This window comes from Chamaea fasciata, unplaced genomic scaffold, assembly GCF_029207755.1.
Source record: "Chamaea fasciata isolate MVZ Bird 193981 ecotype frontalis unplaced genomic scaffold, bChaFas1.0.hap1 SCAF_4, whole genome shotgun sequence".
In the NCBI taxonomy this organism is placed as follows: Eukaryota; Metazoa; Chordata; class Aves; order Passeriformes; family Sylviidae; genus Chamaea; species Chamaea fasciata.
Window position 1 is genome coordinate 51,301,710 of NW_027094089.1, and position 18,541 is coordinate 51,320,250.

Consider the following 18,541-nt stretch of genomic DNA (forward strand, 5'->3'; position numbering starts at 1 on the left):
GGCTGTGTCCTCTCATCCTGTCACTGGTCGCCTGGGAGAAGAGGCCAACCCCCACCTGGCTACAGCCTCCTTTCACGGAGTTATACTGTGTGATAAGGTTCCACCCAAGCCTCCTTTTTTCCAGGCTAAACAACCCCAGCTCCCTCAGCCACTCCTCATGGGACCTGTATTCCAGGCCCTTCACAAACCTTGTTGCCCTTTCCTGCATGAATTCAAGCATCTCAACATCCTTCCTAAATTGAGGGGCCCAGAACTGGACACAGCACTCAAGGTGTGGCCTCACCAGTGCTGAGTACAAAGGAAGAATGACCTCCCTGCTCCTGCTGGCCACACTATTCCTGATCCAGGCCAGGATGCCATTGGCATTCTTGGCCACCAGAGCACACTGCTGGCTCATGGTCAGCTGCTGTCACCAGTACCCCCAGGTCCCTTTCTGCCTGAGCACTGTCCAGCCAGACCGTCCCCAGCCTGTGGTGCTGCAGGGGGTTGTTGTGACTTAAGTCTTGGACCTGGCACTTGGACTTGTTAAACCTCACATTGTTGGATTTGCCCCAGCTATCCAGCCTGTCCAAGTCCCTCTGCAGAGCCCTCCTACCCTCTTAACAGATCAGTGCTCACTCCCAGCATGGTGTCATCTGCAAATTTACTGATGGTGGACTTGATCCCCTTGTCCAGATCATCAATGAAGATATAATACAGGACTGCTCCCAGCACAGATCCCTGGGGAGCTCCACTGGTGATCAGCCCCCATTTGGATGCAGCACCAATCACCATCACTCTCTGGGCCTGGCCATCCAGCCAGTTCTTAACCCAGCAAAGAATGCTCTTGTCCAAGCTGTGGACTGCCAGCTTTTTCAGGTAGATGCTGTGGGAGACAATGTGTGCTGGTTTGAAAGCAAAACCAGAGTGAGAGACTCCAAGTCAGAAATACAATTTAATAGGAAGGAAAAAAAAGTAAAATAAAATAAATGCAACAATACAAAAGACCACTGACAGAATCAGAATACAACCTGAGCAGGGTGGTGGAAGCAGTCCAGATGAGGTGGTCTTCTTGAAGCAGTGATCCCGTAGAAAGGTCTGGAAGCTCTTGTCCTCTGGGAATCCAGTGGGTGAGGGCTCCCTGTGCTGTCCCAAATTCCAGATTATATCCAGGTGGGAATGCTTGGCTCCTCCCCCTGGGCAGAGCATCTCACAATGGGTTGATATCATTCTATGAGTCATGCAGTGGGTTCTTGATGGCCCATTACACAGAGACAGCTCCCAGAGGGAGTTACCTATGAGTCCTGCAGCAAGGCATTGATGGGCCATTAACAGAAGATAGTCCCGAGGGGGAGGGCAAGGGAAACACTGCCCCACCTGGTTTCAACAGCTCATGAAAATGGTGATAGAATACACTGGGCACATCCTACACTGCAACCCAGGACATAATCCACCCCTTCTTCTATTACCATTTACATCATACCTGAATCAATACGCTTTTACAGAGATATACATATACATACATAGATATTCATATATATACATACAGAATTAAACCTTACACACAGTTCTCACTTAAAATTAGGTCTCCCTATGGTACAGAACGGGTTTCCCCATTTTTCTGCATTACCCATCAAGTGTAACCAGGTCCTTGAGCAAAGACAATCCTGGATTGATGGATGAGTCTGCCTGTACCTGAGGTGGGATTAATCTAAACAGTCTTTCCTAAAATACCTTCCATGCGTACCACAGGGACTTTGTCTCCCTCCACTGTGTGCAAGGGTTCAGACTAGGCAGGACCACCTCGATTGATGGACCCTCTGGTGCTGACCAACCAGGTGGCTTTGGCTAAGTTTATTTCCCACTTCTTGAAGGTCCCCTTGCCAAGTGCCTTCAGAGCAGTTTTTAGTAATCCATTGCACCGTTCAACTTTCCTGGCAGCTGGTGCGTGAAAAGGAATGTGATATATCCATTCAATGCCATGTTCTCTGGCCCAGGTGTTTATAAGGCTGTTCTTGAAACGTGTCCCATTGTCTGACTCAATTCTCTCAGGGGTGCCATATCTCCACAGGATTTGCTTCTCAAGGCCCAGGATGGTGTCCTGGGCAGTAGCATGAGGCACAGGGTAGGTCTCCAACCATCCTGTGGTGCCTTCCACCATGGTTAGCACGTAGCACTTGCCTTGACAGGTTTGGGGAAGGGTGATGTAGTCCATTTGTCAGGCTTCCCCATACCTGTACTCCAGCCATTGTCCACTGTACCACAGAGGCTTCACTTGCTTGGCCTGTTTGATTGCAGCACAGGTCTCACAGTTGTGGATGACCTGTGAGATGCTGTCCATGGTAAGGTCCACCCCTCGGTCATGGGCCCATTGGTATGTTGCATCTCTTCCCTGATGACCAGAGGCATCATGGGCCCAACGAGCTAGGAATAATTCTCCTTTGTGCTGCCAGTCTAGATCAACCTGCGATACTTTCACCTTGGCAGCTTTGTCCACCTGCTCGTTGTTGCGATGCTGCTCATTAGCCCGGGTCTTAGGTACGTGCGCATCAACATGTTGAACCTTCACGGTCAGCTTCTTTATTTGGGCGGCGATGTCTTGCCAAATCTCAGCGGCCCAAATGGGTTTCCCTCTCCACTGCCAGTTGGCCTTTTTCCCGTGATTCAGCCATTCCCACAGAGCATTAGCTACCATCCACAAGTTGGTGTAGTGATAGAGCCTTGGCCACTTCTCTTGTTCAGCAATATTTAAAGCCAGCTGGATGGCTTTAAGCTCTGCAACCTGACTCGATCCACCTTGTCCCTTGGTAGCTTGTGCAACTTGTCGTGTGGGGCTCCACACTGCACCTTTCCATTTCCGGTTAGTGCCTACAATTCAGCAGAAACCATCAGTGAAGAGGGCATATTGTCTTTCAGTAGCTCGTTATAGGGTGGGGCTTCCTCGGCACGTGTCACTTGCTTTTCTTCTTCAGAAGAAGAAAATCCAAAAGTCTCACCTTCAGACCAGTCTGTTATAATTTCCAGAATCCCAGGATGATTCGGGTTTCCACAACAGGCGCGCTGTGTAATGAGGGCAATCCATTTGCTCCATGTGGTGTCAGTGGCATGATGCGTGGAAGGAATCTTTCCCTTGAACATCCACACCAGCACTGGTAGTTGGAGTTCCAAAAGCAGCTGTGTTTCAGTGCCAATCACTTCTGAGGCGGCTTGAACTCCTTCATAGGCAGCCAAGATTTCCTTCTCCAATGGAGTGTAGTTGGCTTTGAACCCTGAGTAGCTCCGGCTCCAGAATCCCAGTGGTCAACCTTGAGTCTCCCCAGGCACTTTCTGGCCAAGGCTCCAGGACAGACCATGGCTCCTGGCTGCAGAGTAGAGCAAATTCCTCACCTCTGGTCCCGTCCAGACTGGGCCAAGGACTACCATGAGTGATCTTCTGCTTGATCTGGGTAAAGGCTTGCTGCTGTTCAGGGTCCCAGTGGAAATTGTTCTTCTTGCAGGTGACCACATAGAGAGGACTCACAATCTGGCTGTACTCAGAAATGTGCATCTTCCAAAAGCCTATGGCACCTAGGAAATCTTGTGTTTCCTTCTTGTTGGTAGGTGGAGACATGGCGGTGATCTTGTTGATTACCTCTGTGGGGATCTGGTGACATCCATCCTGCCACTTGACTCCCAGAAACTGGATTTCTTGAGCCAGTCCCTTAACCTTACTCTGCTTAATGGAAAAACCAGCTTTCAGGAGAATCTGGATAATCTTCTCTCCTTTCTCAACACTTCCATTGCTGTGTTCCCCCACACAATAACGTCATCGATGTACTGCAGATGTTCCAGAGCCTCACCCTTCTCCAGTGCAGCCTGGATCAGCCCATGGCAAATGGTGGGACTGTGCTTCCACCCGTGGGGCAGTTGGTTTCAGGTGTACTGCACGCCCCTCCAGGTGAAAGCAAACTGGAGCCTGCACTCTGCTGCCAAAAGAATGGAGAAGAACGCACTGGCAATATCAGTGGTCACATATCACTTTGCCGCTTTGGACTCCAGCTCGTACTGAAGCTCTAACATGTCTGGCACAGCAGTGCTCAGTGGTGGTGTGACTTCGTTCAGACTACGGTAATCTACTGTCAGTCTCTATTCTCCACTGGACTTATGCACGGGCCATATAGGGCTGTTGAAAGGTGAACGAGCCTTACTGACCACCCCTTGGCTCTCCAGTTTACGAATCATCTCATGTATGGGAGCCACAGAGTCTCTGTCAGTCCGGTATTGCTGACAGTGTACCGTTGCTATGGCAATTGGTACCTGTCGTTCTTCAACTCTCAGCAGTCCCACAGCAGAGTGGTCATCTGAGAGACCAGGCAAACTACTCAGTTGTCCGATGTCTTCTGTCTCTATAGAAGCTATCCCAAAAGCCCAAGGATATCCTTTTGGGTCTTTGAAATATCCATTTCTGAGATAGTCTATGCCCAAAATGCATGGGGCCTCTGGGCCAGTCACAATGGGGTGTTTCTGCCACCCGTTCCCAGTTAAACTCACTTTGGCCTCCAATACAGTCAGTTGCTGGGAGCCTCCTGCCACCCCAGAAGTAGAAATGGATTCCGTTCCTACATACTTTAATGGCATCATGGTACATTGGGCGCCACTGTCAACCAAAGCTGTATATTTTTGTGGGTCAGATGTGCCAGGCCATCGGATCCACACAGTCCAATAGGATCCAACTGTCCCTTTCCTCTGCCTGGCTAGAGGCAGGGCCCCCCTATTCCTGGTCATGGCATACATTGCTCTCTTCCTGTAAATATGTTCCTGAGGTCCCTTCAAGAGGATCAGTTATATCATCATTCCTGTACCGTCTGCAGTTCTGTGCACAAGAGACCGGAGCAGCATTGACTCTAGGTGAGCTTCTTGTGGTAGATGTCTCTCTGTTCAGTTCACATACCTGGGATGCTAAGGAGGACATGGGGTTTCCATCCCACTTCCTCATGTCTTCTCCATGCTCCCGAAGAAAAGACCAGAGGTTACCTCGTGGTGTGTATCCCCTCTCCCTGGCTGAGGGACATCTGCTCCTAATGGCAAAGACTCTTGTTGGTTCTGGCGAGATGTGGTAAATTTCTTCTTTAAGTTCTTTTTTCAGTTTCTGATGGCCTTCTTCAATCAAGCTCTGGATTTGTTCAGCCAGTCTTGTTTCCAGACGAGACATGGGTACAAACTGGGGCAGTGACAATGTCCTCGTAAATTCTTAGTTTATTGACCAAAACACCTACCCTGTCCTCACCTTCCCTCCATTGCAGTGTTGCCAGGTAACGTGAGTACATCCCGGGTCCAAGCCGTGCAAATCTCAACCACATCCGTGATGTGCACTGGACACCATCTGGGCTTTTAGGAAATCTCTCGTCTTCTGAAAAAATGATCTCCAACACAGCCAATTCCCTCAGGCATCGGATACCTTGTTCCATTGTGATCCATTTTCCTTGGTGCACCTGGAGGTCTTCTTTACAAAGGTATCTGTCCTTCACACTTGTTAGCAGTTGCCACCAGAGGGTGAGAGTTTCTTGGGTTTTCCCAATCCCCTGGTCAATGACCACATCCCAGGACAGTGATCCCAGTTGCCTGGCCACACTTCCATCCAGAATGGTGTCATTGGCTGCAGTATCCCAGACGCAGAGCAGCCAGGTCACGAATGGACTCATTGGTCTGGCAGGTGAATTCCCTTCGCAGGTTACGCAGCTCACCCAGGGATAGAGAGCGAGTGATGATTTTTGGCTCTGTCTCTTCTGCTGGGTGCGAAGGTTCTGCTGCACCCTCGTCAGTCACTATGCGGACTGATTTGCTCTTTGATTTCTTCTTCTAAACAGGGGTAACTGCTACCGGTTTAGGCTGTTCTGGTTCGTGATGATTTGTGTGGAGATGCTGACAGCACCTTTGGCTCCTTTCTCCTCTGTGACAGTCTGCATAGATGTGGACACTGTTGCCTCACTATTGGCTTCTTTCTCCTCTGTGACAATCTGTGTAGACACTGACGCTGTTGCTTTGCTTCTTTTTTCCTCTTCCTCAAGAAAATGCTGCATCACACCATCTAGTGTTTTGATTCTAAGCATGGTATGGGCCATGCAGAGAAGACAAAGCAGAACTAACAACATTATGCTTTTCTTGGCATCCACACAGTACTCAGTATTTTCGAAAACTGCTGTGTCAGGCCTGAAAAGCTGGAAAAAATCATTCTTTACCCCTCCCCACAGGGGCTGGGTGAGAAAGTTGAGGCCCCAGACGTAACATCCTAGATAGGACAAGCAAACAAAACTGGCTATATATTCTGAATGGTGTTCATTGCCGCAGAGGTTATCATGCAATAGACATAACAGACCAATAAAGCAATTTTAATACCATCCCCTTGTCTACACAGGAGCATTGAAACGGGCAAATAGTGCCCCATGTGTGGAAAAATAGAGAGAGCTGGGTATAGGACACATGTAAGCATGTTGAGCATCACAGCAAACTGGTGTTTCCTTCAATACAAAACTGTAATTCTGACTTTTCTCAGTGCCTCCTGCCCCATGCTGGGCACCAAAAATACATGCCGGTTTGAAAGCAAAACCAGAGTGAGAGACTCCAAGTCAGAAATACAATTTAATAGGAAGGAAAAAAAAGTAAAATAAAATAAATGCAACAATACAAAAGACCACTGACAGAATCAGAATACAACCTGAGCAGGGTGGTGGAAGCAGTCCAGATGAGGAGGTCTTCTTGAAGCAGTGATCCTGTAGAAAAGTCTGGAAGCTCTTGTCCTCTGGGAATCCAGTGGGTGAGGGCTCCCTGTGCTGTCCCAAATTCCAGATTATATCCAGGTGGGAATGCTTGGCTCCTCCCCCTGGGCAGAGCATCTCACAATGGGTTGATATCATTCTATGAGTCATGCAGTGGGTTCTTGATGGCCCATTACACAGAGACAGCTCCCAGAGGGAGTTACCTATGAGTCCTGCAGCAAGGCATTGATGGGCCATTAACAGAAGATAGTCCCGAGGGGGAGGGCAAGGGAAACACTGCCCCACCTGGTTTCAACAGCTCATGAAGATGGTGATAGAATACATTGGGCACATCCTACACTGCAACCCAGAACACAGTGTCAAGGGCCTTGCTGAAGTCCAAATAGACAAAATCCACAGCCTTTCCTTCATCCACCAGGCAAGTCACCTCATCATAAATGATTAGATTGGTCAGGCAGGACCTGCCCCTGTTAAATCCACACTGGCTGCATCTGAGCCCTGGGCCATCCTGTAGATGCCATATGACCACACTCAAGATGATCTGTGCCATAATCTTGTCAGGTACTGAGGTCAGGTTGACAGGCCTGTAATGTCCTGGATCTTCCTTCCTGCCCTTCTTTTGGATGGGTGTCACATTTGACAGCCTCCAGTCATCTGGAACCTCACCAGTGAGCCAGGACTGCTGGTAAATGATGGAGAGCAGCTTCACAAGCTCATCTGCCAGCTCCCTCATCACCCTGAGATGAATCCCCTCTGGTCCCATAGACTCCTGAGCATCTAAGTGGCTCAGCTGGTCTCTGACTGCTTCCTCCTGAATTATATGGGGACTACATTGCTCCCTGACCCCATCCACCAGCTTGGGCCAGTAGCCCTGAGGACTGTCTTACTGATGAAAATTGAGGCAAAGGTGTTAAGAATCTCTGTCTTTTCCTCATCTTTAGTTACTAAATTCCCTTCCCCATCTAATTAATTCTCCATAATGAATGGAGATTATCCTTGCCCCTCCTTTTGCCATTAACGTATTTATAACAACATTTTTTATTATTCTTCACAGAAGTGGCCAGATCAAGTTTTATTTGGGCTTTTGCCTCCCTACTTTTTGCCCTATATGACCTAGTCACATCCTTAAACATTTCCTGAGTAACCTGCTCCTCTTTCCAGACGTGATACATCCTCTTTTTCTCCTTTAGCTCCTTCAGAAGTTTTCATCCAGGCCAGTCATCTTCCCCAACAACTTGTCTTTTGGCACAAACGGACAGGCTGCTCTTGTGCCTTCAAGATTACTTTCTTGAATTATGTCCATCCTTTCTGGACCTCTTTGTTTTTAAGAGCTGTATCCCAAGGATTTTTCTGAATCAGCTTCTTGAATAGGCCAAAGTCTGCCCTCTGGAAGTCCAGTGTGGAAGTTTTATCGGTGCCCCTCCTTGTTTCACCAATTATTGAGAATTCTATTATTTCATGACCACTGTATCCCAAATGCCGACCACCCACCACATCTCCCACCAGCCCTTCTCTGTTGCTCTTTCTGAAGATAGGTGTATCATTGTCTTTCCTCCAGATATTAGGCATCTCTCCCACTCCATGACTTTTCAAAGATAATGGAGACAGGCTTAGCAACATTTGCCAGCTCCCGCAGCACATGCTGGTGCATCCCATCAGGCCTGCAGATTTATGGGTTTTCAATCTGCCTAGCTGCTCTCTAACCCAACCCTCTACAAACAAGTCCTCCATTCTCCAAACTTTTTCTCTCACCACTGATGTCTGGGATTCCTGAGGGCTGTTCTCGCAATAAATACTGAGGTAGAGAAGGCATTCAATAATTCTACCTTCTCTGTGTCTTTCATCACCAGGACACCCATATGATCCAGCAGCAGCCACACATCTACCCTATTCTTCCTGTTGTTGCTGATGAACTTGGAGAAGTCTTTCTTCTTGTCCTTAATATTCCTAGCCAGACTGAATTCTAGGTGGGCTTTGGCCTTTCTTCTCACATCCCTGCATATTCTGACAGTGTTCCTATACTCCTCCCATGTGGCCCCGTCCCTTTTTTCACATCCCACAAATTTCTTTCTTTTGTTTGAGTTTTACTAGAATCTCATCTATTTAGCTCTCCAGCCCTCTTTGCCTGATTTCTGGGTCATAGGGATGCACTGGTCTTGAGGTCAGAGGAAGCGATACTTGAATACTGACCAGCTCTTTGGACACCCTCCTCATCTGGAGTCGTAACCTATCAGATTCCTCCAAGTAGGCCCTTGAAGAGGTCAAAGGTAGCTCTTTGAAAGTTTAGGGTTCTAATCCGGCTTGCTGTTTTGCTTCCCCAGTGCAGGATTCTGAGTTTCTAATGGTCACTGCAGCCAGTGCTGTACCCAGCCTTCACATCTTCAACCAGTGCCTCTTGGTTTGTTAGTACAAGGTCCAGAACACACCTTTCCTCACTCTCTTCCACCACTGCATCAAAATTACCTTCACTGATCCACAGGAACTTCCTGAACTGTGTATGCCAAGTTGTGTTGTCACTCTTAACAAGTATCAGGTACAAGTCTTCCAGGAGAACCAGGGCCTGTGACTGTAAGGCTATTTCAGTTGCCCACAGAAAGCCTTACCAACTTCTTCCTCCCCATCAGGCAGCCACTGGTAAATACCCACAACAGCTGTCACCCATATTAGCCTGTCCCTTAATTTTCATCCATAAATTCTCAACTTGTTCATCTGTACCTGAGTATAGCTTGACACGTTCAAATTTCTCTCTCACACAAAGAGTAACTCCACCACCCTGCTTCTCTAACCTGCCCTCTCTAAAAAATACAGTCATCCGTGACAACGTTCCAGGTATGTCACCATAACTCCAGCGAGATCATGGCTCTGCAACCTGACATAGACTTCTAGTTTATTAGATAATCTTGTTTACACCACTTGCTGTGTGCATTGGTATACAGGCACTTCACTGAGGATCAAGTAACCAGGTTGCTTGAAGGGGTGTGAGAGTCACAAACACCACAGTCACAAAAACTCTTGATGTGTTTTGCCCTGTGATCCTGTCCTGGAGTATCTATAATGTTATCGTACTCCATACTCCGTATCTATCTGCACTCAAAAATTATTACTGTCTCTTCAAGACCCTGCAGCTGGGGACCTTGTGTGGTGGGTGGAGGGGTGACTGCAGGCATTTTTAACTGACTGGTGACTGCCTTTAACTGAGGGGTGACTGCCTTGCCCACGCAGTTTCCTGCCTGTTGCTGAGTGGTGTTTGCTTTGTGGGCTGTTTCATCTTTGTTTTCACAGAGGCTTTTTTCCCTTTCCTTTTTCAGCCTTCTTTTCATTTTTCCCCCCTCGTCTCAGAGGGACTCCACTTGGTGTTTTTGGGCTGTCCTGCGGTGAAGTCCACAGGTGCCTTCCTGATGCCACAGAGAGGGGCAGGCCCTGCCCCAGTCTGAGCTGCTCCAGGAGAGAAGACTATGACAGCAGAGCCTCTCTCTGTTGTGGCAGCCTTGGGTCTACCATTCGAAAAACTGCATTTTGCAGTTAGGAACTGTTTCAAAGTGAACTTTGCAAGGTCTGCTGGCAGTAAAAAAGCCAGTGAGCTCCTGGGGTTGGGCACCCTGTGCCAGCACTGATGCACTGGTCGTTCCCCACCACCCCAGAGCCATGGCACAGTGGAAGCGCCAGTAGCAATATGGACCCACATGAACCAGCAAGTTTCCATCTACCTCCAGAACTGCTCTGCAGACTCCTGCTTTCCTGGTAGGGGTTGTCACCATCTTGCCTCTTTACTCCTGCAAACCTGTGGTCACCTGGGAGGCACCATCTTGGAAGGCAAGGGTGTGATGCCACCTTCCCTTTGTCCTTCAGCCATGCGGCAGCCTCTGGCAGGCACCACTTTGGGAACAGTTATTTCTGGCATTTCGGGTCTCTCTTCCTGCAGGGTTGTGAGATTTAGCAGTTTGGTATCTAGCAGTTATTTACTTTTCCCCTGCTGCCTGTTGGCGTCCCGTTTGTTAATAAACTGTTATTTTTTCTTAAATCTTACTTTCTACAACTTGCATCTACTTGTGTCTTGTTCCTTATGGCTGGAAAGGGATTGGTTGGAATCAAGGGGGAGGTTACTCATTTCAGAGTGCCCACCTCTTTAAACTGGCTCATGTAAGACAGACCTCCAATCTGAGCTGCAGCCAAGGAACATCTGTCTCTGCACTGGTTGCTATGACCTGCTCCCCAGGAGGAAGCAAAGGCACAATTGTTGCCATTTGGACCCCACTCCTGGAGTCCTTAAGTTTAAAGCCCATCTCACCAAACTGGCCAGCCTGCTGCCAAAGACTCTCAGCCTGTTTTAGCCAGGGGAATCCCATTCCCTCATGACAGGCTAAAAATCATAAAAACACAACCCACTGTTATAAAAGCCAAAACCTTCTTGACAGGACCAGCCACAAACCTGGACATTGATCTGCATGATGTGTCTCCCTCCGGCTGTCCTGATTTCTCTAACTGGTAGGACACATGAGGAGGTGACTTGGGTGCTGATGTTTTTCACACGCACCACAAAGGCTTTATAGTCTTACTTGATCCTGCCCATTTTTTGGCTCTCAGTGTCATTTCTACCCACACAAAATAGTGTCCTTCAGGCACAAGCCAGAGTAGGCAGACAGGATGTTCTCCCCCATGCTGCTCCTGAAGAACAAGCTCTCTTAATCACACTGATCTAAATTAATATGAATTTTGCCCTCTTGACTTTCTGTTGGAGCCTAAATGGCTACTTGCACCAAAATACTACCTGTAACATTTTGCTCTATAAATACTACTGCACACCAGACATCGCATTATAGTTCTGAAATGAAAAATCATTTGTAACCTCAGATCAGTGCATTAAAAGCACTCCAGTCAAATACGATGAAACACCTTAGGACTAAATGCCTTTTACTCTACTGCTTTAACATCCCCTCCAATGAATTAAGATGAATGCACTCACCATGGATATTGCTTCCCAAACTGCAGCTGTAGAGCATGAAGAATCTTATCCTGTGTATCAGCATCACGAACATGAAGAACGTTTTCACCTAGATGACAAAAATTAACATCACAGGACAGATCAGATCCTCAAATTGCATTAGAGTATGAGCTGCTTTAGAATTGAAAAAAACATTGTTTTTATTTCCTGTGTGAGGGAAAGATGCCGGTCAGATTGACATTACTCTTCATCAGTTATGTGCCTCCCGCTGCTTCCACTCAAGCAACAGTGACACCTCTGTCCTGCATTACAAAACACTAGAGAGTTAAGCAAACATGTACCTGTTTCTCTTCCTGTCTGACGTGTCCCCAGGTTGATGACAGGTGTACCAAATGCTCCCACCTCTCTGACACCACAGCTGCTGTTACCAATCATACAACCAGCATGAGCGACTAGTTGAATGAACTGGTCAAATGGCACATGCTTTACTGCCCGAAAATTGGGATGATGTTCAATACCCTTCTTCCTCATCACACGAACCATCTCTTTGCTTCCTACAGAAAACCAAAGTAGAATACATGATTTAAGTTCTACTTTTAAAATCAAAGTCCAGACACACAAAGAATCTAGAAGCCAGCCATTTACTGATTCGCCAGCTCTGAACAGGTTTTGTTCTCTTTTTATCCTTACACTGCAAATCACACAGCTCAGCACATATGCCAAACTTTGATACAAGAATTCACTGCAAAAGTATCTTTTTAGTTTTAAGTTAATTTAAGAGGCACTAATATTGCTCCTACATGTCACGTGGTTTCTCCTCATTTTCCTTCCCACACTGAAAAGCTGAAACGTCCTTCAGCAATGTGAACATGGAGCTGCAGCAGATGCACCCATAAGGCTGACACCATTCAGCTATTTCCATCTGGCTGGAGATCTGGGATAAAAGCACTTTTTTGAAGACAATCTATTATGTGTCACACTGTCACGAAGGTATTCTACTCACCTGCATCCACATTAGGGAATAGAACAAGTGTTCTCTTGTTGAAGGAGATGAGTGCATCTAGTGTCAGCTCAAACATCTTTATGGAATGTTTAATGTCTGTGGTTACAGGATGTTGCAGAGCAACTATATAATCTCTGGTTTTGACATCTTCACCTGTCCAAATGGAGGGCAAAAAAGTTTTTTCATTGGCGCAGAATAGCAAGAGGAAAGGAAGGACATACTTTTGGAACTACAGATGTCGAAGTCTGAAAAGTCAAGGCACTGAATGTGATACATCTAACACACAGGGATCAATGCTAGAATAAAAATCAAGGGAGTTTCAGGGTAGCCTAGCTTGTTATTTGCCTCTCTAAGCACATCTCATGACTGTAGAGACCACTATGTAAATGTCAACAAACTGTTAATGTGCAAGCCTACTTCTGAAGCTTTCCAAGACTATGCCAGGATCAAGAGACTGCTCTCACACCACTATAAATCTGGAATAACTCCTGAAGCCACTCAGATTTTCTGTCAGTTTTCCATTCTCAAGCAAAGACTTGATTTCCACTGCTTTAAAATGGTCAGTCACACTTGTCTTAGTACATTTGATAAACATTTATCTGTAAAACATACTGATTGAAAAAGATTTCAGCTTCCAACTACACATGGTAGCTGTACAGGAGACTGCTCTGTCAAAGATAAAAAGCAAACAAAAAACCCCACTCTTTACAGGAATTATTTGTAAGTCAGTGAGTATGAAACACCAAAAGCCTTTGGCACATTTTGTCCTGCTGCAGTCCATTCCTCAAAAAAAGGTTCATAATAGAAATTCTGTTTGATTTTTTTTGTATTAGGCCTGAACAGCTTTGACTCTATTTAACCAAAACACTATTACACAAAAGTAACTGCTTATGTAAGACTGTTCTGCTTTTAAATGGTTCAGCTCAGAGAAATTACCCATTTAAGGAGTTATTTTTTGACTTGGCAGAAGGTACAGAAATGGTCAGTTAAATACATTTGAAGATTTTCAGCTGTACTTGGTAGAATACAGACGGAAAGCAAGTGTAGAAAGAAATACCAGGTACTATTAAAAAATGTATTACTGTTTGACTGATAACTGATACTGAGTTTGTCTAATGTTGAAAACTATGTGAGAAAAACATTAAAAGTGGACCGCTTACCTAGCCACATGCTAATAACACTCATGTAGTCCTTGTTTTTGGCAGAGAGAAGCTTGTCATATGAGGGACAGCCTGCTAAAAGGATGCGGTCGTGGTCTTCACACATGGCTATCAAGTGCTGCTCTGCACTCCTCGTGCAGCACACATGGTAATGTGCCAGTTTGGTTATGGCATGCCTGATGGAGTCATCGATGGTCCCACTGACTTCCCCACCTTCAATGTGAAGAATGCGAATGTTCATCAGGGCTGCAGATGTGGCCAGGGCTAAAGCATCGAATCTGTCCCCATGAACTATCATTATGTCAGGTTTCAGGCGGTTGAGGACATCGGGTAACTTGACTAATGCAAGGCCCACCGACTCCACCATAGCTGCCTCATCTTCCCCTCTCACAATGGTGTGTAATCTTGTATGAATATCAAAGTCATCTTGCTCAATCATACGATATGTATTACTAAAGGTCAGAGAAAAAGGGTTATTAGAGTAAATACAACTTGATTTTACAGCAATATTCCTTCACAAAATAAACACAAGTTATAACAGTTGTATTGGGGGTTGAAAATATCTTTGGGGTTTTCCTCATCTTTGTCATTGAGGAAAACAGCTTTCAAGATTTTAACAGAATATTCTCATCCATGTGAAGATCTTCCCTAATATTCCAAATATCCAGTTTTTCTAGACACCTTTAAGGAGGAATTGTGCTGAACATATTCTGGAAATCCTCAGAAATAGAACTCTTTATTCATGTGTCTGCAGAGCCTTTCAGACAATAGACATGGCATGATTTCCTGTCAGAAAGGGTACGTTTATTGACTTTTCTGTGGACAACTGTATAAATACAACAGATGTGATGCAAAGCTGAGGCCTGTATGTTTAAAGAAAACATCCTATAGGTAGCATATAATATTTCAGATTCTGTATTTTTTAAGGCAAATCTTTTTTACTTTACTGAGTAAACGGGCTCACACTTGCACTGCAAAAACTTCATTATGTTTCCAATTCCATTTAGAAATATCCTGCACAGACCTACCATTTTCCTGATTATGTACATTTATCTCAGAAAACTTTTTCCTCTTTGTTTCTGTATTCTTTGCCTTTTGAAAGGTGAAAATCTTGGGGACAAACAAGACTGTACATTTCTGGTCGTTTTGTTTCTTTTATGATCCTTCAAGCATTCCAGTAACAGACACCTCACAGGATCAGTGTCATCTGATTTCTGCTACTGTTTATCACCCCATTCACATCACTAGAACATGTATGTTCTGAGGACCCACTTATTTTCTAAGATGACCCAGATTAAGGAGTGCAGGGCTAGGCCCTGAAAAAACCCCAAGGAGTACCTGGGTTTTAGAATACTGACCACAAAGTAACTAATAGCAAGAACATTCACCAGATCAAAATCTCTACTGTTTGCTTTGTGTATGACAAATGATTCACAATACAGAGATAAGTGTAACACATCTTGGAACTGGAAAAGTAGTATTTTGTATTACTTTGCACAAGTCTTGCAGACAGAAAAGGATTATGTGATATAGAGAAACTGGGGCCATGTTTGTCCTTTTTAGCAAATGAATGAGAATTACTTTATTTCTCCAATCAGATAGGGTGCAATTCAACATACTAACCTGTCAAGATGTTCAACTGTTTTTTTTCTTGTCTGGTTTAGTTTTGAATCAGGTTAGTTTTGTGATGTTGAATTCACCTTGCCATATTACTGGATGAAAACAATGTCCAGTACAAAGCAATGAACAGAGTGTTATAATGTGCAGAAAGAGTACAGTCACCAGTGGAACATCCTGTCTTAGTAGTTTGAGATAACATAACTTCCTCCTGTCCTAGTTTATAAAATGCCAAAATTTCTCTTTGGAAAGTCCAAAAAGCATCTCTACTTGAATATATGCTTACACATTTTTAAAAGCTCAACAATGCTGATACTAAGCCAAAGTCTGATTTATTTTCCAAAATATGCGTTTTCATATCTATTTTACTTACTGGGTCCAATCTGGTAAACGCAGCCCGAGGAAAATCAACAATCCCAGAAAGGCTCCCTAGGCTGTCTACTTTTTCCCCAGCAACAAGAAGAATATCTATGTGGGATAAGGGAAGTCTTCTCAAGGGGAGGGATTTGGACCAAAATACCTCATCCTCCTGGGCAGGCAATTTGACTACTTGCCTATGGAGAGTTACAGATGGGGACTCTATTCCCTCTCACCTACCCATACACCACAGATAACCGTACATCATTTTGTTATTCATTTTGTCAGAAACATACAACCACACTTTTCTGTCTCCACAACACTGGAAGTAGGAACTAACAGTGTTCTCCTGGGATATTGCTGGGGGTTAGATTTGTTTCATTTTTACTTAAAGAATTTTTCCCATAAGTTCCTAGGTGACTAACTACTGGGTACTTGTAGGTACCCAAGCAGAACAAAGGGGCCAGAGAAGAGGAGTTGTAGCACCTGGCTACACTTCCTTGGGTCTCTGGGAGTTTCTCGGGCCGGGTGGGGGGGGAGATAACGGGGGAGTTTTGGGCAGGTAAAGGACAGGGCTGGGAGCAGCTTCACTCTCTTGCTCTTTGCTGTGGGAGGAGTTCACTGTCACCACTGGGTCCGGTCCTGAGAAAATCTACCACCATCTAACACCATCTGCTGAGCTCGTCTCCTTCTGCCCTCTTGGGCCGGCCCTGTCCTGGCACCGCCTTTTCTTCAAAGCCTCTGCCTTGATGCTTTTTACTACTCTGTGGCCTCACACTGCCCTGCCCTGCCAGGACACTCCTGCCATTTCAGCTATCACCGCCGAGCTTCTGAAATAGCTCATCCACCAGCCTGGGAACTTCCGCCTTTCCAGCCTGGTGCTCTCGGAGTTCCGAGAGACCGGACTGCCCTGGGCTTTGTGAAACAAAGCCCCTCGAGGTTCCTGGTTGTTATTAACGCTGTAGTTGATTTTTGTTTGTTTGCCTTGTTATACATGCTAATAAAGAACTGCTATTCCCATCCCCATACCTCTGCCTGAAAGCCCCTTCAATTTTCTAAATTATAATAATTTGGAGGGAGGGGATTTGAATTCTCCATTCCTATGGAAGCCCTGCCCCTCCCTAGCAGATACCTGTCTTAATCACGACAAGTACCTTCAAACCAAGACAGATATGCAATATATAAGTACTTTCTCCAATAACTGTGAAGCAGAAGAGCTGCAATTTAAAATGACTGAGGAGGCTCTTTTCTCCATGAAAATTAAAAAACTGTGACACATTTCCATTTGACAATCACCACGTCTCAGGAAAAAATGCAGGACATGAATTTCTCACTTCATACAGTCTGTGATCCTGTTTAGGGTCTCAATTACAGCATTTGCACAAAACATTCTAGAATACCTGAAAATTAAGCCGAAAAAAATCCAAGAAATATGCAATCTCATAAGGAGCGGCAAAATAAAATTCCAGAAAAAACCCCAACTTTGTTGTGTACACTCATGATGCCAAGACTTCTTTTTACCTAATGTTCATATTATTATTGCTAACACCTCAGAAACATATTGGTAGACAAAAATTCACCTTACCCATAATCATCAATCAGGTGGGAACCAAGCACTATGACATCAAGCTCAAAAAACTGTGGCTCTGCCTTAATACCAAACATAATGGGAGCTAATTTTGAATAATCAGCACGGTTGCAAGTAGCAACACAAACACGAAGTTTGTGGTTGTTTCCATTCTTCTCCATGACTCCCTTTTGTTTCTGTTTCGAAAGATTCTTGAAGTACACCTCCTGACATAATAAAGAAAAAAAAAAGTGCGTCATTAGTAATAGTAATTTACTTACAGCAAATGGTATACATTTCATGAGCAGTATACACAAATGCAGCCCAAACAGTGGATACACATTAAATACTCCACTGATAATGGATACCTAGTACCTAACAGAAGGAGTAAGTTGTTTCCAAAATTAAGAATAGAAATTTTTTTTTCTAGTTAAAACTCAATTTTAATACTTCTATTTCTACAAATAGTATATAAATTTCTGTATAAACAATATTTAAGTATTACGAAGTTCAACTGTAATTAAACAGTAAAATTACTTCTCCCTGTTCTGATGGAAACCTCTATAAGTAGAAAAATTATTCTGCCTTAGTAAATGAAAGAAAGAAAATCTCATATTCCAAATTACAGAATGGAACAAATTGCTCAGATTCATCCACTAACAGACCCTGTAAACAAAAAGAGCAAGTTTTTGACTAAGACAGTTTATGTATCTCCATTAAACACATTTTGGTGAGGTAAAGCAAGTTAAAGATTTACTTCTAAAGCCTTACATACCATTCTGTAGGCCAAAGTACACTAAGAAAATCAATAATACAGTATTGGGTTCAAATAAACCTAGGAAAAAAGGATACAGCAATAATAATCGCAAAATAACCCAAATTTCCTCTCCTCCCAAACAGAAATTACCAAGGTGTTAGCAAGAGTTTAAGTAAGTAGCATTCTTTTGGTATAAATCTAATGTAACATCAGATTTTTGCTCCACTGTGCAGACTGAACTTTTTCTGGATTAATGCACGAGGCTTGCTTATCCTTGACTTAAAGCAGTATCAATCTCTCTACTGATTTTGCCAGCTAGAAAAGCATGACAGTTCATGATAATATGAGCAATTCCATGCTCTAGATTGCATTCAGATTTTTTCAGTTAAGAAAGGCTAAAGAAA

General features: G+C 44.7%; 1 protein-coding gene across 7 annotated transcripts in view; it reads right to left on the reverse strand.

Annotated features, from left to right (window-relative positions):
• The window catches only part of GNE (glucosamine (UDP-N-acetyl)-2-epimerase/N-acetylmannosamine kinase), a 41,063-nt gene that overhangs the window by 11,050 nt on the left and 11,472 nt on the right, over window positions 1-18,541 (reverse strand). For all 7 annotated transcript variants that reach the window (XM_066181542.1, XM_066181536.1, XM_066181539.1 and 4 more), the window contains exons 2-6: window positions 17,399-17,607; window positions 13,840-14,291; window positions 12,680-12,832; window positions 12,018-12,230; window positions 11,698-11,785 (exon numbers count right to left, since the gene is read on the reverse strand). In XM_066181542.1, coding sequence (XP_066037639.1) covers window positions 11,698-11,785; window positions 12,018-12,230; window positions 12,680-12,832; window positions 13,840-14,291; window positions 17,399-17,607 — 1,115 coding nt within the window. The remainder of the gene's footprint in view (window positions 1-11,697; window positions 11,786-12,017; window positions 12,231-12,679; window positions 12,833-13,839; window positions 14,292-17,398; window positions 17,608-18,541) is intronic.